The sequence below is a fragment of the Brassica napus genome, chromosome A9 (genome assembly GCF_020379485.1).
Source record: "Brassica napus cultivar Da-Ae chromosome A9, Da-Ae, whole genome shotgun sequence".
Lineage (NCBI taxonomy): Eukaryota > Viridiplantae > Streptophyta > Magnoliopsida > Brassicales > Brassicaceae > Brassica > Brassica napus.
In genome coordinates, this window is record NC_063442.1 from 35,840,826 (window position 1) to 35,866,155 (window position 25,330).

The following is a 25,330-nucleotide window of genomic DNA, read 5'->3' on the forward strand; positions in this document are numbered from 1 at the left end:
TTTGACCACAATTAGCAAACATCTCCCCCAATTGATCTTGTAAATAAATTATTAACTTTAAAATAATGGTGGGATGTGGGAGTAATAGCCTTAAACGGGTTTCTTAAAACTACGTCGTTCTCATCTTTTTCTTCTTAGCTCAAGTCGAGATTTTCTGATTCTCACCTAAAAGAAACTCTAAAGCGTAACTTCTTCTCAGCTGTTCTTGTCGTGATATAAAGGTACGAATTCGAATTGAATTTTAGGCATTATATTTTAATTTTTCGTGTCTTAGTTGATGATATTGTGACTCTCTGCACAGTGTCAAGATTATAAGTGTATATTGCCTTCTTGTGACATAAAGAACACGAGCGAGCATTGTTATCTGAAGTTGATATATATGTAAAATGTTGACTCTTTCTTCTCTGTTTTCTTCCTCTTTCACTCTCATGTAGTTGTCACCAGTCACATGTTTCATTCTGACGTTTGGTCGGTTTGGACGCAGGTACAAAACATACATGACGAAAGAAGAGAGTTCCAAGGTCACTAGAAGAAGCACTAAATCTTCATTAACTGTTACCAACCCAATGAATCCCACCCACCTTTACCAACCGTTAACGATCTCACATTTGGGCAAGAATCAATCACCCTGGATGCTCTTCTCTCCAACTTTCCAGGCAGACGCTCTCAGATTCTCGACCTGACCCGTCTCATTGGCCCCTTGGATTCCCCTGCGCTTCCAATAATCATCTACGGAGACGCCTCTACTTGCAAAACAAGCGTTGTTCTTCAAATGCTCAAACATCTCAACCGCCCTTTCGTCTACTCAAGCTGCCGTACGTGTTGCAACCCTCGTATCTTGTTTGAGTCCATTCTGAATCAGCTTTCGCTGCATAGCAAATGCTCTTCCAACGGTTACGCTAGCGCAAAACGAGATGCGACAAGCCATCTGATTTCGTCAACTTACTTAAACAAGCACTTAGACCCATGGGGAAGACGGTGTATCTTGGTATCATACTCATCATTAGATTGCCACCAGATGTGTACTACTCAAACATGGGATACACTGATCCTCTACCGGTTTACTTCCCTGAGTATTCTGAAGAGGAACTTAACTTCGTCAGATCTTCTTGAAATATCAACTTTACAAGAAATTATACTCTGCATTTCTAGAGTAAGGCTTTAGTATAGATGCTTTCTCTATCCTTTAATGTTTGCTAATGCCATTTTGTTGTGTGTGTGTCAAAACAGTGTTGTGTTGAGACCTTTCTGTAGAGTCACCAGGAGAGTTGAAGAGCTTTCCACTACCTTCTCATTACTGTTCAGAAAGTATTGTGAACCGCTTGATGATTTAGGGGTTTCACCCAATGAAGATCTGAAGAGAAGGCTGTATAGCTCTATGTTAAACGGCATATTGCTTCCTGTTATATTCAGGGTCTCAAGCCACCCTCATGATGGGGAGAGAAGGCAGAAAGCTAGCAATAGTTCTGAGAAGAGTGAAGAGCTTGAGGTGTTGGACTTTCATATGTCTACTTCAGCAAAGTACCTTCCCAATTGCTGTGTTTCTCGCTTCGAGAAACCCAGCAACGCTAGATGCTTCTATGTTTGACTCCACAGGAGGCATGGATAACCGTAAAAGAAAGCGGAAGTAAGTAGTAACAAGTGTATTATGTAATGGTAATTGTATTGTGTTCTCATGATGCATTTGAATAATGATGTTTACTTCTCTCAGGGCATCTGAGAAATCCATGGAGAAGAAGGAAATTGCAGAGCAGGAAGCTGCGATGAAAGGGCCTGGAAGCTTTCCACTGGAGAGACTATTAGCGATATTCCAGTGCATTGCCTCTATAGGAGATTCTTCATTTAACGAGGAGAAGAAGAAACTACTGTTTACGACAGAGAGAATAACAACATGATGATGTCTGATATTCTGCTTCAAGTGTCGAGTCTTTGTGATGCAAACTTCATAATCAGAAGCGGAAGCTGCCCGTTAGAAGGTTCTGTTAGATACCGTTCCATGGTGTCTGAAGGTAACACGCTCTTTATTTGGAACTATTAAGAGTTCAAATAGCATAGGGTGTGATACAGAGAGAATGCTGATGCACCTTATGTTTTGTGTTTTCTTTTTTTTCCTCTGGTTATACAGGTTGCAAGAAGCCTCAGCTTTCCACTGTCCAAATATTTGTACAGGAGATAATACGCTAGAAATCCAATAGTTGTCGACTCAAATGTTTTTGAATATGTATCATTTTCATATGAATAGTGAAATATTATTGACATATTTTTGCGATAGTTGAGATCATTATCCCGAATCTTGAAGTTTTGAATATCGTATTCACAAACGTATTCATCTAAGGTTTTGATAATGCATCTCATAAACAAAAAGCTTGCAGTAACGAAAACGATTGACACTCTATGAACAACTTGGAGACATAGTTTTTCACAAAGTTGCTGATTTTTTCTTTTTTTCTAACACAACGATTTCATTCATTTATTGAAGGATAGTTGTTTGGGGCCTTGTTTCTGGAGGTTTAGGACCTGCCAGCTTATGTATATCTCATTCTTGTATCTCACCTTGTATTCTTCCATGAATGAATGATATTGTTAGTGTTACAAAAAAGGTTGCTGAGTTTATTTATTTTTTTCGCAATTTTTGTCTAAATAATAATAATTGATATGAAGTTATAATGGTCAAAATAGAACCATCATTTAAAAAAAAATATTATTTGTGTATTGCATTCGCTAGATTGTCTATGTCGAGTTTGTATTTTGTTTTCTTGCGAGTTAGATCACAGAGACCAATGCTTGTCTGCATATTGACCGACCCAACTGGAGAAACAGATAACATGGCGTCGACTAGAAAAACATACTTGGAGTTGACCTCAGTATGACCGCCCGTGTTTACTGGATGGTCATTAGAAAGGAGACCTAAGATATTAGTTTTCCTTACCTCCAATGTTACTATATTATATAGATCAAGCTTATTCAATTTTCTTCGTCTTAGTAAACTATGGTGTCTACTTCTTCTTTTTTTTTTTAAACAGCTGTTGTGGTCGGCTAAAAAAACCTGCATGTTGATCTATCCTAGCTTTATCATGACTAAAACTGACTAAGCTTTGAAATAATATCGAAACATGATATTCGAGACGGTCTATATTAAGAAAAATTGACCAGGAATAAGATGAGCAAACTCATATTCCATATACTAAAACAAGATAAAAGAGAATATATAATTAGTACAATTATGCGTTTTTGTATTAGTAATTTCACATCATCTCAAGTAAGATAAAAGGGTTGGCTGCCTAAAACCCCCTGTAAACTCACACACCCTACTTATACCTCCCTGAACTATCAAGCTCTTCATAAATCTACCCAATGATAGACTTTCTCTTTATATCTCCCCCTAAACATTTTTAATCCCCCTCCCTAATCAATTTTTAAATCGCAATTAAAAAGAAACAAAAACGCGTTTAGAAAATAGTGATTGTCCAATTAAAAACAAAATCTGACCCGAGTTAACTTAAAAAAAAAACAAATTGGGGATCAGACGACGACTAAGAACAGATGACTGGGAACACAGAGAAAGATACGACGAGGAAAACAGAGAGAGACGATGAGGAACAGATAGAGACGATGACGAAGAACAGAGAGAGACGACGACGACAATGATGTCCAGAGTTCACTCTCCACTCCTGTAGATTCGAAGATCATATCAGAGATTATGAAAGAGGATGTTTCGCAAGATTCAGCTGTCACAGAAGAAGCCATGGCGGAAGAGGTCTCAGAAAGCATCCAATAGCAAAGAACCAGGAGGTCTTTGGATGTAATCAATGTGAACCAAGCTGATGTTCCAGAGGTTGTTCAAGGATCAGAAGATGGACTCCAATGATAATTGTTGCTCAACCTCCAGAGAAGAAATGTGCAAATAGAAAGGAGACTGTATCTAAGAATAGTCTGACCGTGAGGAGGAAGAAAGCAGTAGCAACCAACTCTGTCAATCCGAGAACAGTTCCAGAAAACAAGGACATTAAGTCTCAGAAGAAACCTGAAAGTACCAGCAAGCCAAGGACTAAGAAAATTCAAGTAGAGACTAAGAAGTCCACCAAGTAACTTGTTGCTAAAGAATGTAAAATAATTATATTATTCAGTGTTTTTGAAAGGTTGCGTTGCTCATATATGCGGTGTTAAATGTTTTTTTTGTATAGGTGAAGAAGTTAAATCTCTAAAGCAGCTGCACAAAATGGAAAACAAAGAAAACACGGTGAGCAAACTCTCTTTTAGTTCAGAGGATCGAATCGCTTCTGTAACTAAAAGAGACTTACACGAGCTTGTTCATTGCAGGTTGTTGCTGCTGGTGCAGGAGCAGAAATCCAAGTTTGAATGAAGAACAGAGAAGCGTTTTCACATCTCAATCAACTCTTTTTTTTTCTTTTGGTTTGAATGCTTGTTCAAGGTACATAGTTGAAAGGTGTTCGTAACTTTGACGCTTAATTAATTGTGTTCTGTTTTTTTTTCTCGTATCTCTTAATTTTGAGATGTCTTTTTCTTCTACTGTTTTCTGTTGAAGTTCTTATGTAGGACAAGTTTTAACCACAAGAAAAGACACTAAGTACATTCGACCAAGAGTTTTAAAGAACAACAAAAGCCACAAAGGACATTAAAAAGGAAAATTTGAGTTTTAAACTACAACAAAAGAACTACTAGTCATGAGCTTGAATAGATTGAGTAGGCTGTGTAAGTCTGATCTCTTCATGGACATGAGAAGAACCTGCCCTGCCACAAAACCAAACATGAGTACAAATACATTAACAACAACAGCCCCTTCAACATCGTAGTTCCTCACTGTCTCTCTCTCCTCTGGATTCTCTTCTCTTTCTCTGACATCTTCTTTGTTTGTGTCATGAGCACTGCGACAAACCCTAATTTCAGTATCCCCAATTCGTCTCTTCAGTCGGTGTTCTGTGTCGGGCAAAAAATAAAAAAAAAAACACGAAGCCCCAATTTGATTCTGATTTTAATTAAATCTCCAATTTGTTTTTGTTTTTAAGTTAAGTCTGGGTCGGGTTTTCAAACGCCGGATCGGGTCTGGTTTTCTTAAATTGGGCAATCACTGTTTTCTAAACGCACTTTTAATTCTTTTAATTTTGATTTCGAAATTGATTAGAGAGGGGGGGGTAAAAAGAGTTTAGGGGGAGATTTAAAGAGAAAGTCTATGTTTGGGTGGATTTATGAAGAGCTTAATAGTTTAGGGGGGAATAAGTAGGGTAAATGTGTTTGAGGGGGGAATAGGCAGGTAACCCAAGATAGATAAAACTATAACCAATATACCAGACACAAACTATCTATCTATAAAATCCACGAATCTTGATATTTTAGTATATTCTGATATATGTAGTAGGAAAATGCTGTTTTCTATCGTTACATTTTTATTTTCTGAAGAAACATTTTCATGAAATATCCCTGAATCTTTTACATGATTTACAAAGAAACATTTTATTTTATTTTTTAAAAAAGAAGAACATTATTTGTCTATTATTGAAAATATATAATTAAAAAGTTGTGAGGAAAAGTACAGAAACTTTCTTGTTTTATTTTTGTCGTTTGTGAATTGCATTTACACTCGCTAGATTCTCTCAGTTGACTTTGTACTAAAATATCTTCTTGCTAATGTGGTTGTCTACGAATATTATCAACATGGTGTAGACTAATAATAGAAAGAAGTCTTTATCACGAAGCACAACTGTTTGGGGTTGACTTCATATATATATGACCTTGTTTGTTGGATGAACATATAGACAAGTTTTATAGATTATAAGACATTCTTTTGTACATTCAATATATTATATATAATATATATTCATCAAGTTTATGTTTGTCTCTATATAGCGTTTGGCGTCTTTATGAGTTGTTTGTGTTGCTTATATTTTAATGGAAACGCGGTTTTTCTCCGCTTGTTCCGTGAATATGAACACATGTGTGTGTTTTGTTTTCTTTGGCCATCATATTAAACCGCCAGAGGTAAGCATTCTATTGTCTCACTCAAATCATGTATTGTTATACATATTTCATATTGTGGTAATACTAATAATACTTTTATTAAGATCATTAGAACTGGTCTTGAATTTTGGAAATTATAAACAATTAAGTAGAAAAGATATAGTTTTTAACAATTTAGGAACCTAGTCACCGACTTGCCTCGCTTGGAAAATCTATACTTTTTTTTTTGGAATAAATGTAAATTTTTTTCAATCAAAACTTTTTTACATCAAGTGCATCAGCATTGTTTGTATCTACAAACTCAAAAACAATTACAAGAAAGAATCATGGGTTTATCATTCTCGCTCCAAACCAGACACCCAAGCCCTCTTCAAGATACTTGTGGCCCTTTCTTTTAATGTTTTCTGCGAAATCTATACTTTCATCCAAGTTGGTAAATATATTAACTTCAAAAGAAAGGGTTTTGTATTAATGTTTCATTTACCTATATTGAAAACCCGTTCTGAGGGTCACTTGTGGTTCGGATCCCAAAAATCATACTAGATCGAACTAATTGATTACAAATATAACTGATAGAGGCATGCATGTGGTTCATATTACTCCGAAGATTAGACACACTGTTGAAGCTTAACAAGGGCGGTGATGAATGAGAAAGCTGGAGAGAAGATGTTGCAATTTTTTGACTGGCCAAAATGTTCATACATAATGTTACGTAGTTCTTTGTCTTTAGTCCAACTACGCATCCTAAAACACCGCACGTACCTGAAATAAATAACTAAAGGACTGATGGAGTTGATTAAAGAAATGATAGAACACAGTTGCAGTATTTAAGTTTTTCTAATTTGTTTATTGAAACTAAGGTAACACCTATCACGAATGGGCGTTACTTGATTACTGATTTTCAGTTATGGATCCTGAGACTTTGTCGTCGTATTCATGTACAGCATAATTACATATACACACCTGGTCTGCATTGCATCCATATTAATAGTACAACCATTAATGTTTCACCACTGTCTTTATACAATTCCAGTGACAATTGTATATTTTTAGACTTCTGAAATTTAAGGTTACAATAGAGATATACGACTACTACACTGGCTGCAGCTGTAAAAACTGTATGAGAAGAAAAATAGAGTCAAAAGAATCCGTCGACAAAAAAAAAGAGTCAAAAGAATCCATATAGACATCACAACAATCACCGTGATCACTTGTATATCATTTTGTATAAAAAGGTAAATCTTCATAAAATGATGTCATCACTAACGTCACTTAATTACTATAGAAATATTTCGGCAAAGTTTATACTATACTGCTGTTTCACACTATAGAGACGTGTGCCGCTTTCTCGCCGTTTATCCGATAGTGGAATCTTCGTAAGCTAATGGATAATTGGTGTATCTTGTCTCTCAGAACTAATGGATTTTGATCAATTGATCTTTTTTGTCGCTGTTTGTTTATACTTGGTTGGGAACATGTCGACTAAGGTATCGATGAGTTGGATTTGCGACTAACTGTGCACCTGTTATGATGTTTTGTCAAAGTTAATTTAGTTTTTATTTCAATTTAAGGCCATAGTCTTACACTAACTATGGTTTTGCTTTTCAAGACAATTATTTTCATCTGTGTTACAAACCAGTCATATTCTTCACCCATCACTAAACTCAAAAAGTTTCTCCTAAGTTTGACCAGGACGATTTTTGATAAAACAAGGTTAATTATTATTTATTTAAAATTACAAAAAGTACAAACGCTGGCCATACATATGTAGTTGTATTAAATTAAGATTATTATTAACAGTTTGTGTCACTGTCTTTTATAGATTCGACCTTACAATTTTTGACATTTATTAAAGTCTGAATTCACGAGGAAGCAAGGACCTCTCTATAAATTGCTAACCCACAGATTTAAAAATGAAAGAGGAAAAAGACAGAAAGAAGACTTTCCTTCTTGTACCGCTATAATGCGCCGGTCTCCGTGTCTAACACTAAACTACGCCGGTCTCCGTCTTCGCGATCTCTTCGCCGTCTAATGTCTGATTTGCTACGTCTCCTTCACACGTTTAAACAATAACTTGTCTCCGTATGTGCAAATCCAAAATGGGCGTCAATGCTTCCGAGCCGACACGAACACGATCTCGGCCTAGCCAATCTCAGGGAAGGCACCACTCGTCGAGACGATCTCCGTCAACGAGCACAACCGGCACGACGACAACAACAGGAACTAGCTCGAGTTCTAACTCTAACAAAACAGCCGCTTCCTCCTCCTCAGCCGCAAGTCGAACATCCCTCGCTAGTCTCCGGGAATCCTTACCGGAAAACCCTCATATCTACGACGTCTCCGAGATCCGCGCCGCCACCAACAACTTCCTCGCCCACCGCCTATCTTCCTCCTCCTCCAAAGCCTCGTGGCGATGTAATTTGCGCGGGAAAGAGGTCGTCGTCTTCCAGAGAAAGTTCAGGCGGAGGATCGCCAAAGACGAGCTCAGAGATCGCCTCTCCGATATCTGCCGTAGCCACCACGGGAGCATCATCAACCTCCTCGGCGCTTCCGTCTCCGGAAGCGGAGGAGGCGACCACATCTACTTAGTCTACGAGCACGTCAACGGAGCCTCCCTCGCCGATTGCTTGCGGAGCAGTAAGAACCCTAACTTCACAGTGTTATCGAATTGGGCCTCGAGGATCCAAATCGCGACGGATCTGGCCCATGGGCTTGACTACATCCACAACAAAACTGGGCTCAAGATCGAGAATCTCGTTCACAACCATATTAAAAGCTCCGCGGTGATCGTGACCGAGCCCGATTACAACGCGAGGATCTGCCACTTCGGGACCGCGCAGCTATGCGGGGAAACGAACGAAACGACGTCGGAGAGAGACGGACACGGATCGAGATTCGAAGGAGTGAGAGGATACATGTCGCCGGAGTTTCAGGCCTCCGGGATCGCCACTCGGGAATCAGACGTGTTCGCGTTCGGAGTCGTGATGCTTGAGCTTATCTCCGGGGAGGAGCCGCTGAAGTATAGGTACGATAAAGCCACCGGAGATTTCGAGCGGACTTCGGTGATTGAGACCGCGAAGGCGGTGATCGACGGCGGCGGGGATGGAGATACAGAGGGGAGGCTGAGGAGGTGGGTTGATCGGAGATTAGGGGATTCGTTTCCGGTGACGGTGGTGGAGAAGCTGACGCGTCTGGCGTTGGAGTGCGTGGTGGAGGATCCGGTGAATCGGCCGGAGATGGGAAGAGTCGCCGGGAAAATATCGCAACTGTATTTAGAATCGGAGAAATGGGCGGCGAACATGAAACGGCCAACGGATATAACCGTCTCCTACGCTCCCAGATGAGGGAATGAAATGAAATGAAATCTCGATTTTTTTTTTTTTTTCGTTTCTTTCATAATTTGTATATTCATATCTTTTTTTTTCAAATTTATTGATGATTTATTTGGTCATGTGGGACATGAAAACTATATAATATGAGGAATGCTAAACATCCGTTTTCCAAACGTAGTTTCGGGTAGTACATGATGGATGCTTCAGTTTAGTTAAGAGTTTAATGACTTTGGTGTTTGAGGATTTGCAATAGTATTCAAAAGTCAAAATGACGAAGAAGATATCAGTTAAGGGAATCTGATTTTAAGTCGTGTGGATGTGGTTTTTAAGTCAAGACATGAGTTATATGAGGGACCAATCTTTACATTAATGTTAGGTTGAATTAAGAAATGTTTTGACTTATGGTCTAATTCAAGTGTAAATGCGTTATCTCGTCTCTAGAGTAAAGAAGTTTTGGAATCAAGTTTTCTTATGTAGTTATGTTCTGATACTTTGTATGTCGGTCAATTTGAAGTGATGTTTTCGTGAAGCTTTTCTTTTTCAGTTTACACTATGCGAAACATTTGAGGTTGCGTTCACGATATATGGGGTTTTGCATATACCTTAGCATTGGGCTTAACTTACAACGAACAAAATAAATGAGTAAGACAAAGTTTGTTTTATTTCAGCATTGCATTTACGTTTGTCTATCACTAAAGGGTTAATGCCAAAAATTTAGTAAATCCAGATTCTTAAATTTTCCGGTTAATCTCTTGAATAATATAAGTCCCTTTTGATGCTTGCATTCCATAAGGTAGGATTATACTTCTACTAGCTCTCATATGTTATGTTCATTGGCCTAAATCTTTAGCTTCTTTTTTGTCTTCTGCAAACAATGACATACAAGCAAAATTTCGCATAAGACCATACGTTATACAACGTATAGATTATATTTCTTACGAAGAAAAAATATTCATATGTGACAATATGTATTCTAAAAGACCATATGTATCCAATTCATTCAACATTTAAACAGCATGCAAGAGAGTCTTAAAAAATGAGTCTTAAAGGATGCAATTTTGGATTAACGGTCAACTGGTCACACTAGTAAATTAGTAATTAAGCAGATTATATATAACCGTATTGGGTAGAAACAAATAAAAATTATTCAATATAAAAGGAAAAGAGAATGAGGAGTCAAGTCAAAACATCACATCATTTTACACAAAGCATACAACTGTCTTGTCTTGTCAAATCATTCGCGTCTAGACAAAATCTTACTCCCTTGAACAAAAAAAAAAAGAAGACAAAAATCTTATTTACATGTTTTTTTTCTTAATTCTGGTGTGATCTCTCGAAGGCTTTTTATACCCAAAAATATTTTACCATTTAAAACGTTCCGAATATCCAAAAGAAATTGAACCCATGGATGTAATCACATCTGTGAGCCTTTTATCAGTAGGCCAAGATCACTGCTCCTATACATACATACTAATACACAAATATAGACATGCACCTACCTGCTCCTTTGCTACTATACAATTAACTTTAGAAAACAAATTTAGTGTAAAAGTTAAAGCCATGAACTTTATTATTTTTTGGGTAAAATTAGAGCCTTTTTTACCCAATTTCTTCAACATAGATGACATTTTGGTACACATTAAGCAATTTGACCTTCTTAATTTTTTTAACTACAAAATAACTCTTTCAACTCATATGTAAGTATGAATATAATACTTGTCGTCCTTTGCTAATTGCTACTATTAACTTTAGAAATTTTTTGTTGTTGTAATTTGTAAATGTTAAAGCTATGAACTTTAGATCTATTTCGCAGATAACATTTTTTACCCAACGTTTTCAAAGTAGATGACATTTTTGGTGCAGATTAAGCAAACAATCTTCTTAATTAAGACAATAGTAAATAACTATTTCAACTAATATGTAAGTATACGAATGTAATTATTGTGGTCGGATGACGAAAAACGAACTACACGATTGGTCATGTTGGCCTTGATTAATCTAAAGAAACGGCAACGTTTCGCGGATTTGGGGCCAATACTATAGTTGATGCATTGATGAGTAACCAGCGGAGAGAAAGGGCAAAAGGGAAGTAGCGTTATCTGACGTGAAGAGGAAGGTGGTAAAGGAACGACGCTACACATATATCACCGCTGAAGAAGGATCATAGAGACCATATGCGAGACCCGTTTAAAGATGGAACAAATTATTAATTACTTCATTCATGTCAGATTAAACATAAGAAAGTGAATACATATATGAATGATCGGTTGTCTAAATCGTACAATGATAGCAATCAATCAATTTACCCTTTTAGATGTTATTAATTCATTAATCAGCAGTGTCGAATTAGTATTTTGATGAAATATCATTTCAGTTGAAATAATTGATCATTTGAGTATTAGTTGAAGGGTTCGCAGTTCTCTGGATAAATTAAGTTTGCAAGGTGAGTTGGTGATAAGACAATATGGCTATTCGTACGCTTTATTAATTTCTAAAACTTCTGTTTCAGATAAAGAATTAAGTGATATAGATCTTCTCTTCATTGATGAGGCAAGACTTTGAATAGCTATCAATGGAATTTGAAAAATCAGATATAGAGAAACAGGCTATATATATATATATATATTGAGAGATATGTCATATAAATACAAAAATATAATACATACTACTATTCAATAATGTACGTTAACAATTGTTTTTGCATGCAGTTGATTAGAAAGTTGAGAAGCTTTGGTGAGAAGTAGGTGAAGATAGAGTAATAACAGCCTTTGGTAACCAGAACATTATTATATACGACCACACTAAAAGATCTTGTTCAATGTTTTAACTTTTAAACTATTGAAGTAAATCTTCTTTATCTAAACAAAAAGCAGCTGAGATTTACTATTTCACCACATGTCTTCTTGTTCTTTTTCTTTCTTTCAATATTTGCAATCCTTAACAAACACTTCTTCTGTCTTTTGCCACAATAATTATTTGTTTCAGTTATTTAATTATGTACCCCAAATCGTATTATGTTTATCATATTATGCTGAGGACCGGTTCTGTGCACACGAATACACAGCTAATAGACTAATTTATTGGTTATACATTAGGGTATATTATTTCAATTTCAGGAGTTTCAGTTGAAGATGACTTTGAGTTTGACTCGTGGAATTTATATTGGTCTAGATTTTCTTCTTTCAAAGCTGTCATCCAAGTGGAAGAAAATATGCACTGATGCCACGATGTCTACGAAAATGCTAGGGCAATAATTTACATTACTTATGAAAGATATAGACTTCTAGTTGGCAAGCAATAAATTGATTGTATAATGTACGGTTATTGAAGTCGTTTCTAAAGCAATACGGTTTAAAATAATTTATGAGATGATATTCAAAAATTCCATTAAAGTTGATGGTTAACATATGGTTTATATTGTTTACAAAATGATGTAACAGTAAATTATAAATAAATGACTAAAAGGTGTAACTATTTTGGTATGAAAACTAAAAGGTATAACTTTTGAACATCATAGATTCATAATAAAAGTTTTATTCATAATACTCAAAACCATATCAGACTGTTTTATATACAAAGTTCTTGAAGTTCAACTAGTTATAATATTAAAACAAAGTTCTTAAACTTCAACTAGTTAGAATATTAAAATAGTAAACAATTTTTTTGATAATTTGTTTTAGATATATTATAATATATTGAAACATTTTTTTATAATATTTAAACATTAATATGCATTTCTACATTATTGTGTAAAAATTATACGTTAAACTGCATTTTATTATTTTACTGACTTTGTTCAAAAAAAAATTATTTTGACCATGTTTGGCCTATGTCTATCAGGTATAAATTCAAAGAAGGACATGTTCATATTCTTTATTTGTTCATATACCCATTCGTTAGTTATTAACTGTTTAAGAACAGTAAGTTTTACAAAACATGTAGAGTCTTAATTAAATTGGCTAATTGAATAGTGAGACCTTATACATTAATTACGAAATTATTTAAACGAATAGAAGAATAAATTAGATATAAGAGTTTAGATGACCAAGCTTAATAATTCTGTCTAATATTTTATAGTCGATTCATTTAAATTTGTAGAAACTAGTTTAGTTTTCAAATGTGAACTTCAGTCAACATTTTTTTAGTAGCAATCAAAAGTATCATGTCCCTATTGCGTAATTTAACATATGGCAATGAGTATTTAATTAGAACATTCTGTTGATTCTTTTGATGATGTAAGATATATCACTGTTTTGATAAATATCTGGATTTATTTTTTCATTCTCCGTACTGATTGATCTTAATAGAAAAAAAAATCATAAAAAATGACACTATTTCAAAAGGTCACCTCGCTTATATCTGAATACCATACACCTAATCACTCCGAGATATTGCTCTATTGACACAAAACTCATAAAAAAGTTATAGAAAAGAAAAAATAAAAACCGTAAAGATATAGATAGCAAAACCCTAGGATCCGGTTATGGAAGGACCTACCAAAAGTAAAACCCCTATCGTAATAAAAGAAAACTAGGCTATATTAATATATTTAGGTGTGAATATTCCTGTCGTATTTATATTTTATGACATGGATCCCAACGGTGAGTCGAAGAAAATAAGCAAAAGAAGATATTTGTTCATTTATTATTTTCAGACTGAAAAGACAAGACAAATGTCAAATCGGATCTCAATCTCATCATACGACTGCCAGTGCCTTCTTGTGTTGTCATCAATTTTTCACTAATATTTCCACCTTTTCCTCCACCGTAACTTAAATTAAAATGAAGATGTATAATAAAAATATAAATTGATTTGAAAATGAACCAGTTTATTTCTTCCTTTATATGTCATCCCGCACGTGTGTTCCTGACTGATCTCATAGTGTGTACCATTCGAAGGATTTCGCTCGAGAAGAACTCTTTATTTTATTTTATTTTAACTTTAGAAGAACTCTATATTAAAGGTCCATCGGATGAGAAACTCATCGTAACAATATAATTAAGTTTTAACAAGAAGAAAATAAACAAGAAACTTAAGTGATGAGACATTCGCATATGATAAAAATGAAGATTATAAACATGTCTTTTTCAAAATATACTACTGTAGTTTTGTTTTTGTTTTTAAATTAGACGTTAATATATGTTTTCTTACAGAAAATAGTTCAAAGTTATTCTATGATCAATCAAATCAAATAAGACGTATTAAAGTAACCATAGTAGATTATTTATCTATCTTAAAGTAGAGAATTAAATAAATAAATATGTTTATATATTGCATGTCATAAAAATATATAGGTAAAGATATATTGCATGTTATATATCAACTCTTTGTAATGTAATTAGGTAGGACAATAACTATTGATCTTCTGATAAAGAGTTCCAAAAAAAAAAATCTTCTGATAAAGATAAAACTACGGATACAAACAACTAAATATTGTTTAGCAAATGAAACACAACTAAATAGTGTTCCCTCGTTCTAATATATAACATTTTCGAATTGAAAGTGCATAATTGCCAAAAACATAACAATTAAATTGTCCATGGCTAAGAAGTTTCTCGCACATGTTCCCTCGGTTCATGAATTTCGTTCAATGTGATGGAAGTTGTATTAATTTTTTAAATATCCGAAAGACTTATTTATTCATATTGCAATCACTATATGATTTTTCTACATGCTTTGGTTTCATTTCGCAAGATATTGTAAATTATTTTTTAATAAATCACCTATTTTCTATAACTCCATAATTTATACAAGACAAGTGACTGAAATAGTAAATTTGCTTTAATGACGTAGATAATTAAATCAAATTTCTTAATGCGTTCAATATAAATTATAAACCAATATGTTACAAAACTAATTAATAAACAAAAGCGTTATTACCTATATAAATTGTATCAAATATTGTAGTATAAAATGAAACATAAAACTTATAAAATAATTAATAAAATAATATCAAAGTTTCTCAAATTCGATAATTTTTTATTTTATATTTTTACAGAAATTTAGTGAGAAATCATCACTGATCATATTCGTAAAACTATTTTAATAGAAACGGTTTATAAAAATTGGATTAAGATTTGACGTTTATAATTTCTCGGGAATGTTTGAAAAGAAATTAAATTAAACTAAATAAATAATTTATTTATTTAAATATTGTAGTGATCCGACAGAAGGACTCGATTGATCCGACCGACACGCATGTCCATGCCCTTCAACTTCAACTCTCCACCAATACGCATGTCCATGCCCTTCAACTTCAACTCTCCACCACCAATTTACCAAGTACTAGTTTACATTATTTATTGTTCCTTTTCTTTTGGCAAACTATTTGTTGTTTATATATTTTTTTTCAACCTGTTTATTTATTTCAATAACTAAAACTCTTCATAGTAATTTTTGGTATCTGTCACTGAACTTGTAAATTCGTTAACAAGTGAATGTTAGAAGAAAAAAAATCTGAAACATCAAACTATGAAATTATTAAAAAAATTTTGAAAAGGTGAAATTATTAAATTTCAGACTGTAACATCGAACTATGAAATTATTCAGAAGGTTTTATGCGTGTCCTTAATTTGTAGCATATAATGGGCATGAAGGTTTGTTTGGGTTGGAAACAACTTGTAGTCTATTGAATCAACAGATTAATATTTTTAAATCCAAGTAATTCTAAAACAGAATCTAATCATTTATGCGCTTTTCCATTGTAGGTAATTTATTATGAATCCGTAGAAAAATAAGATATTTGTTTTCGTTTAACATGGAATAAAAAGTGGGAAACAAGGGAAGAGATGGTCAGAAATGGACCAACGGTCAAACGCCAAACCATCAAATCACATTTTTACGAAGTACAGTCGAGACTTTTTAGTGGGTTTGCCTTAACGAATTAGGCCAATGTTCTTATCCATCACCGTCCTGTCCAACTTACCATTTTTCCATATTAACAATTTCACACGCATGCATATGGTTTCCAATAGTGATCGTGGTTGGTCAGTTTTTTCTGCGATTAATGTGGTGGATGCTTTTTTAGTTAAAAAAAAACTATTATCAATTTTAATGTTTAAGAAAGATCATTTGAAATCAATTAGTTCACTAAATATTTGCCTGCAACACCGTATATACTGAATGCAACTAACCAGTCTTATTTTGCAAGCTAGTGTAAAAGACCAACTCCGATAGTATTGCAAAATATCAAATTTGGTGTTATTTTATCTCTAATGTAACTTCAAAAGTTCTATTATTATACCAAATTTGATGTTTTGAGAATTGTGTTACACCACTATTCATCACACTAAATCCTTATTTTATTATATTTCATTCAGTAATATAATTAAGTTAATATTATTTATTAATTTAAATTAGTAACTAAAAAAAATAATATATATATATATAAATTAGCTAAAACAAAATAAATATAAAAATTTAAATTAGTCAAACAGAATATTTATATAAATCTAAATAAATATTCAAAATGTAAAATTATAATATTTTAACAAATAAACATAAAATTCAAATATAATAAAATAATAATTAATCACTACAAATAACTAAAATACTAATATTATTAAAATCAACAAAAATAAAGTGTAATATTTTTTGGGCGTGAAACTTGATGTTGTAGTTGGAAATTAAGATTAAAATAGAACATAAAACATTAAATTTGATTTTATTTCAATACCAAATTTAATATTATGGTTGTAGTTGCCCTGACTAGTAACATTAAAAACCAATCAAGTTTATTTTTAGTTTGTAACTTATCACTCAACGATTTGAAAGGAAAACGGTATACTGCATTTTGCAGTCCCTCTCTAACAATCTCTTATTAACTAACACAAATATTTCCATTCTTTATTCATGATACCAGACAAAGCACTTATTACACTATAAGTAGGGCATAGATCATAGCAAAAGTTGAGGGGACAGCAAATTTAAACTAAGATTAGTTAAAAAGCAATTAAGATTATCTTCGTCCCTAATCTATAATTTACTCTAAATATAGAGTAAAAAATGGAGGATGAACAAAAAAAATAAAAAAATTACTCCATAAATATAATGATTTTTTATTTTTTGTTATTACTCTATTTTTCACTCTATTTTGGAGTAAATTATGGAGCGGGGATGGAGATTTCCGTACTCTCCTTTTGATCAGAAATTTCAACCCAGTAAACATCGTCTTAAAATTCTAATCACCGATATACAGAAGGAAAATGATGAATTTCATTAGTCACAAAATGAAGATTATTATATTGTCTAAAATATGAAATTATTGATTTTATGATATTTTGTATAGCTGTGATCCATATTAAAGGCCACTAAACTATTTGGCATTTTATAAAACACGTCTTCTTTTGCATCGACAATCATAATTTTTATTCGCATTAATTAGGTAAACGACGCATGAACCCAAAGTATATATGTTTCTTCTATAACATCATGTGTTGATTGAGTTTCACATATATATGTCGTGAACCAATCCAAAAGACCGTTGCCCAATCGTCTTGATTTACTCTACTATTTTCCTTGCAACTAATTTTATGCGTGATTATGTATGCGACTAAAGTGTTAGGTGACATGGGTTAATTCGGGGTATTAGTTAGTCGGTAGCTAATGATATTTAGAGTGCTAATCAAGATCTATAATCATACTTTATATTTCATTTCTCTCTCTTCCTTTTGAAATTTTTAATTTAAACTGATTATTTCTCTTCTTTCCATATTGGATTGGCCTCAAAATGGATTCGGCTCGTACTTCTATGTTAATCTTGCTATCTTCCTATTTTAGTAACAAACGATATCACTAAAATTTCTCTTAATCCTCTAATTCTTGATTTGCTTTTGATGAAAAAAAGTATTACTATTATACAAAACTCCAATTGCTCACAGCCAATAAGAAAGAACACACACGTCGACATTAATCATTTTGATCGTCTTTTTATTTATTTCAAATTTATTCAATTAATATCTTCCGGTCCGGTCATTCAGATCTCTGTCGTCTCTTTCTCTCTCTATATCTATACACACAAACCAATCTTTAAACACTATTGAATCTCTATCTCTCTTCTTCATCTTCTCCATAAGTTTCAAAAGATAAAAGCTTGACCCTTCTTTGCTTATAACTTCTTTCTTTAAGAAAAGAAAATTATTTTATTCATCTTCTATAGGACTTTCAGTAGGTCATCTAGAAACCCTATTTTTTCTAATGAAGAATCAGCAAGAAGCGATGAGCAGTAGTATCGAAGAATCTCTAAAATCTATGTCGTTGGATTACTTAAATCTCTTAATCAACGGTCAAGCTTTCTCCGACGTCACTTTCAACGTAGAAGGCCGTCTAGTCCACGCTCACCGTTGCATCCTGGCCGCACGTAGCCTCTTCTTCCGCAAATTCTTCTGCGGATCTGACCCTTCCCAAACCGATCCGGCTAACCAAACCGGGTCAGGAGCTAGAGCAGCCGTAGTGGGAGGAGTCATACCGGTGAACTCGGTCGGTTACGAAGTTTTCTTGCTTCTACTTCAGTTCTTGTACAGTGGTCAAGTCTCTATGGTACCGCATAAGCACGAGCCAAGATCGAATTGTGGCGATAGAGGATGTTGGCACACGCATTGCACCGCAGCTGTGGATCTCTCTTTAGATATCTTAGCTGCGGCTCGTTATTTTGGCGTGGAGCAGCTCGCTTTGCTTACTCAGGTTCTAATTAATTGAGAAAGTCTATTTAGGTTAATGATTCTTCTGCTTTAAATTTGGTAATGAACTGATTCGGTTTTGTTCAGTTGAGTTAAAATTTGAATCCATATTGATGATGCAAGTATATTAACTTAGATAAGAGTTGTTATTGTCTTGATTTCATGTGTAACTGAGGTTAATGATTGCTTGCACTGCACGTACTGCAACAGCCTTTGTTCCGACAGGCAATGGACTGCTGTGTTCTGTTGCATGCTGAGAAAAATTACTTAGGATATTATATATTTTTTTGTTGTTTTTCTTAATGTTTTCCTCTCTTCAACATCCAAACTCTTTACTAAAAATAAATATACCTTTGAAATTAGTAACTTTGACTAATAACAGGGATCTTATTATAATCCCAAAAATAGAGATGTGACATGATCATTTTGTGATTTGGATAATTTTACTATTAACATATATGTTACGTTCAGCTTTTCCGCAAATCAGTCATCAAAATAATAAAAAGAAATCGTTCCATATGCTTTAGATTTAATTCATTGATTTTCGCTGTTTAATTAAATTTTGCCATCAAATTTTGCTGCTTTTAATCTAGTTTCCCTAATCTTGAGCTTCCAAAAATGTTACCAGCATATGTATTCTTCCTATAATGGCGGTGCCCTATATATTTTGTTTTTTCAGGTTTGGATATAATGAAAACTCTTGATGAAACATAGTTTCTTTTGAGCACTCCCTTACAATGAACATGCATAATTAAAAAATAAGTAGTGGATATACAGTGTCTTTGAAAATGCTCGTTTTGTCTTACCCTTATTCTTTCTTCTTTTAATCACAGAAACAATTGACAAGCATGGTGGAGAAAGCCTCCATCGAAGACGTGATGAAGGTGCTAATAGCTTCAAGAAAGCACGACATGCATCAACTATGGACCACTTGCTCTTACCTAGTTGCCAAATCCGGTCTTCCAACAGAGATTCTAGCCAAGCACCTCCCAATCGAACTCGTAGCCAAGGTTGAGGACCTTCGTCTCAAATCTTCCATGCCACTTCGTTCCCTAATGCCTCACCAACATGACCTAACCTCGGCTCTAGACCTAGAGGACCAGAAGATCAGGAGGATGAGACGAGCTTTGGACTCCGCGGATGTCGAGCTCGTGAAGCTAATGGTTATGGGAGAAGGACTCAATCTAGACGAGTCCTTAGCTTTGGTTTACGCTGTGGAGAATTGTAGTAGAGAGGTTGTGAAGGCACTTCTTGAGCTTGGAGCAATCGATGTGAATTATCCGGCGGGTCCCACCAGGAAGACCGCACTCCACATTGCGTCTGAGATGGTCTCACCAGACATGGTGGCCGTCTTACTAGACCACCATGCAGATCCCAACGTTCAGACAGTTGATGGTATCACTCCTCTTGACATACTTAGAACCCTAACTTCGGATTTCTTGTTTAAGGGGACAGTTCCTGGATTGACTCACGTTGAGCCTAATAAGCTCAGGCTTTGTCTCGAGCTGGTCCAGTCCGCAGCACTGGTGATGTCCCGTGAAGAAGGGATCAATAATGATAACAACACTGTGATGTACCCTAGGTTGAAAGACGAACACATGAGTGGAAGTAGTTTGGATTCACGATTGGTTTATCTTAATCTCGGAGGTGAACATGGAAACCAAATGGAAGGAATGAGCCTGCATCATCATCATGAGCCGCCAACAATGTATCACCATCACCACCACCATTTCTAAGTTTTTTTATTCGATCATCTTCTAGTTATGATAATTAAGATTTAAGAGTAAAGACATATTCGAGATCTAATTTATTTGTTATGGTAGACATTTTCTGTGTATATGGATATGCGAACAATGTAAACTCTTATATTCCGTTAAGAGTGGGAAGGAAGGAGACAAGAAGATAATCAGGCCACCAACAAAATGGTCATTAGAAAACGTATTTTTTTATAAAAAGAAAAATTATGCTGTTGTTATTGGAAAATTAAGATACTAGTTATTATAATCTCATTAATTATACTAATTTTGTTGTTATAAACTCATATTTCTCTTCTAAAATTCATTCAAATATAATTATTGACTCAATAAAGTTAATTATAACAATATTTTTCTATAATTTTGTAGGTCATAGCAAATCACAAAGCTAATAAGTCTCCATAACCTAATTTTCATAGGACATGCGCATGCTATATATAGCTATGACTCTTAAAAAGTTCAGTCAAAGGCATATATGATTCAATTCCAAGTTCAGTCCAGGACTTCACTACATATATATTTATTTTATAAATCAAAACTAAATCATAATTAACTACGTAACTCTTTTGAACGTTATCAAAAGGTTAAACTAAAATAATTGACTCTAACAACATTTTGAAGATTAGGTAATATGGTTCAATGAAAATTAAATTGAGAATTTTTCCAAAATTTTACAATTACGGTTAAGCGTTATACACTTTTTTAACGTCTGATTAATTATGCTATTACAACGCGATTTTACGGCTGAAAATTATACCACCATGAGAATACACATTTGACTGCGTCACTCTGAACTGCCATGTGAGATCCATGTTTGATGATACGTCATCTGAAGACTTTTGTAATCTTTTTTCTCTATAATATGTATAATTTATGTTTTCTGTGTTTTAAATTACAGATCTCCGGATGTAAAAGCATTAATGAACTTTTTCATTGGACTAAAGGTATTTCCACAAATTTAATAATGGTAGCTCTGTATCCATGCTCGAGCAATTAGCTCATTAATTAGTGTTTGAAAGTTTTCCATTGGTGGAATTTTATTTCAGGAAGAAGTTTCATGGCTAAAACGAAGTTTAACCAAATTTAAAAGACTGAACAGTTCACAAAAACTATTTAAATAATCAGAAAATAACTGGTTACAAACCCCAATGAGGCATGAAGAACGCCTCATGCTTATCTAAAGAGTCATATACTCATATATACGTCCGTCTCTCTTGGTTAAAGAAGACAATCCTCATATTATAAAAACCACCAGGTCCACCGAACCACCATCGTGGGCGAATTTTGACCGCACAGAATTAAATTTGGAAGAATATATTGTATATCTATCTTTATCATAAGAAAAATGAGGTTTTAGCCGGGTACAACCTCTAGTTTATAACTGTTTATTTTTGTAACATTAGTTTATACAAACGAATCATGTGCCCGTCCAAGCACCACCTCCCACGATTTTCTAATATATTCGAATATCCTGGTTTATGCCTACTGATTCGCACAGTGAGCAAAAAGAACCCCAAGTTTTTCAAGGAAAAGACCTCGTGTTTTAAATTCTTATATTTTGGACCCCTAAATTTTAACATAATATACAAATCCAGCTCTTTACTCTTTTTGCCTATATATACGTTGTAACAAAGAGACGCTTCTCTCTAAAACTAACACTCAAAAAGAAAAGAAGAGAAACCACTAAAAGAGCAGGAAATGGCCGGACTACAATACAGTTTCTTCCCAACAGACTTCTTCTACCCACGAGCTTCTCCTCCGGCTACAAGCCTCGTCGCTGCTACTCCAAAACTGGAGATAACCCAAAAGAGAGATGATTCAGTAGTGATTGATAAAACTCGTGCCTCTAATTTGTCTCTTCTTATACGCGAAAAGACCAAAACTCAGTCACGTTTCGATACGCAAACATGGAAGATGAAGAAGCCACTTCTGATCGAAGATGACATGTTGTATTTTTGATATAGCTTATAATCATCAAGCTACAATCCTTCTTTCAGTCTTGAGTCGCTCGTTGTGACTGTACACATCAATAAGGTCATGATCTATATTTCTATTTCTAGCATATAGGTTTTGAGCCTCATAGATGCCACTAGGCAATACAGTTTTATTTTGATCTGGCTTGTTGTTTAGAGCTCTGATGTATACCTTTACATTTTAAGTCTTTGATAGATTGTAATAAAAAAAACGTATGTTCTTGTAGACTTCTTCTCTTGTAAACCCAACGTCCATGACTATGATATTATTTAGTCCGTTTCTTTATTATAAACTAGGTGATAACTCTGCGCAGGGTAAAATGAATGAAATACATAAAATAATTGGCATGTTTGCAATTTTAAAATCAATTATATATTTACAAAAAAAAAATTTCTCTACATATAAAAATATGTTTCATATTCAATAAAACATAAACTTGACATGACATATTAAATAAATTTTCTTGTTGTTTTTATTTAGTGATTTGATGGTGGTAATTGTTTAAAAATTGAGTTTGATTTTTTTCTTACATCATCATAATTGATTTTACATTTATAAAATCAGAATATAATTTTACATTCAATTTTATTCAGCCCATTTTATAGATTCTTAAAAACTATGTTAAGCCTAAAATAAATTCAAAAAGGCTAAACTAAAAACACAACCTTCTCTTTCAGAACTTCAATTGAGAGAATCAAAATCATCCTCTGTCGGCAAAGCCAAGAAAAAAAAGAATAGGTTATGTAACCAAATTTTGCTCAAACTATTCTGTAATATTATATAGACAAATATGTAAAACTTTGCAGGAATCCTTCCGATTTTATCTTTTTTTTGTCCAATATTTATTTCCATAAAAATAATCACGTTTTACTTTTTTTATTCATTAAATGACCAAACATTAAAGAAAATAGTTTAATGTTTATTTATTTTTATATTCGAATTTGATGATATATAGTAAAGTATTGAATGGTCCACTTTTTTAATAATTTAATAAGGTTAGTCCAATTAAAAAAAGCTGAAGAGCACTCTCAGCTTGACGTAAATATGTTCCTCATGATTGTTATTTAACCAATGCTCTATAATTAATATGTAGGAGACTTAATAACACTAGGTTCGTGACAAAAAAAGGTGACATTGTTTATTTTACCAGTTTGAACTAACGACATTTGAGTTTTTCAATATTAAAATGTTTTTGTTTTGTTAATATGTTATAAAGGTTAACTAGATTTTAACCCGCGCTTAAAAAATGCGGGTTTTGTTTTTGAAATCAAATAAATTTTATTGAAATCATTTTGTATAGATAATGTATAGTTTGGACATATTTATCCGGAAGTGCGTATCTAACCATACTAAACTAAAAACAACAAAATCAATTAAACTGAATTTCATAAATAACCTAACAAATCATATATCTCTGGAATAAAAAAATAAACAGAACCGAGAACCAAACGGATACCTGAATTTTAAAAATTTAAATAATATAGTTAAAATATTGGATTAATGAAAACCTATTTATATATTCAAAGTTTGACAAAATCCAAAAACTTGTCATTAACCTGTGAACCAACACCGATTGACCTGATAGAGATTCGGAACAATCTTATAATATTTTTAAAATTTTGATTACATTTCAGATATACATTATAATAGTATATAAACTGAATCAACTATTTGATCCGCTATTTTAAAGAGCGGAAATATGTTGTGACAAAATTTACTTTAACAAAAATAATGATATGTGTTCCTTGCGTTTTTATATTTGCAATATTTTATTAAAATACAAATTTGAAAAATAAACTGCATCCAATTTTTATATTCAAGAAATCATTTTATTAAAAATTAAAAATAATAATTTTTTTGACAATATATTTTGAGGTGTATATTCATATTCTAAAGGTTTGAAAAAGTGTGTTAGTATATTTTAAGTTACAGACTTTTATATTCATATTTCTTAAAAATTAAATTTGTAATATTTTGTATACGCTAGAAAATAAATGAGGACATGTATTTAAAGAAACCAAATATTCCACATGTTACGCTAGAAAATAAATGAGGACATGTATTTAAAGAAACCAAATATTCCACATGTTACGCTAGAAAATTAAATAAAACAACATTAGCAAATTATCTCAATATATATGGTATAGTTAGAGAAAATAAGGGTAAGACCAAAAAAATATTAATGAATAGGTGCAACAACCTTTTATAAGTAGATTTTTTTGGACTCCTTCCCTTTTAATAGTATAGATGATTTTAATTAATAGTTAATACATACAGTTTTGATTAATTAATAAATTCTCCATAGTTGTTTTCATATTTCGAATTATAGTCCGGTTGTTATTTTGTACTTGTACACTAGGATAAGATCTGCGCTTTGCGCATGGTAAATTTATATTAAAATTATTTAAGAAATATCGTATGGAAAATAAAATTTATATTATTGATCGAATTAATATTTTTGGTCCTTAAACAATTTTTAAAAAATTTGTTTTGTTAATTACATAATTTGTTTACTTATAAACTGATCCCATTTTTAAAAATATTTCAGGTCAAAAATTTATTTAGCGCATAAGAACCTAACGTTTAAGCCGGAGAATTTCATGTCTACTATTTGGTT

General features: G+C 33.3%; 1 protein-coding gene and 2 pseudogenes across 1 annotated transcript; all 3 read left to right on the plus strand.

Annotated features, from left to right (window-relative positions):
- Positions 1-89: 89 nt before the first annotated feature.
- Positions 90-4,011, plus strand: LOC106363515 (annotated as a pseudogene).
- A 3,853-nt stretch (positions 4,012-7,864) lies between these two features.
- Positions 7,865-9,481, plus strand: LOC106363514 (annotated as a pseudogene).
- A 7,440-nt stretch (positions 9,482-16,921) lies between these two features.
- On the plus strand, positions 16,922-21,038 carry LOC106364931 (regulatory protein NPR6). Its single transcript, XM_013804409.3, has 2 exons — positions 16,922-18,989; positions 19,819-21,038. The coding sequence occupies exons 1-2, from the start codon at positions 18,504-18,506 to the stop codon at positions 20,719-20,721; spliced, it is 1,389 nt and encodes a 462-aa protein (XP_013659863.2). The 5' UTR covers positions 16,922-18,503; the 3' UTR covers positions 20,722-21,038.
- Positions 21,039-25,330: the final 4,292 nt, after the last annotated feature.

Excerpts from the sequence above, each read along its gene's own strand:
- LOC106364931 (XM_013804409.3), top strand. The coding sequence starts at position 18,504 with ATGAAGAATCAGCAAGAAGCGATGAGCAGTAGTATCGAAGAATCTCTA. Across the intron at positions 18,990-19,818 it reads AGCTCGCTTTGCTTACTCAG|AAACAATTGACAAGCATGGT; the intron begins GTTCTAATTAAT and ends TTTTAATCACAG.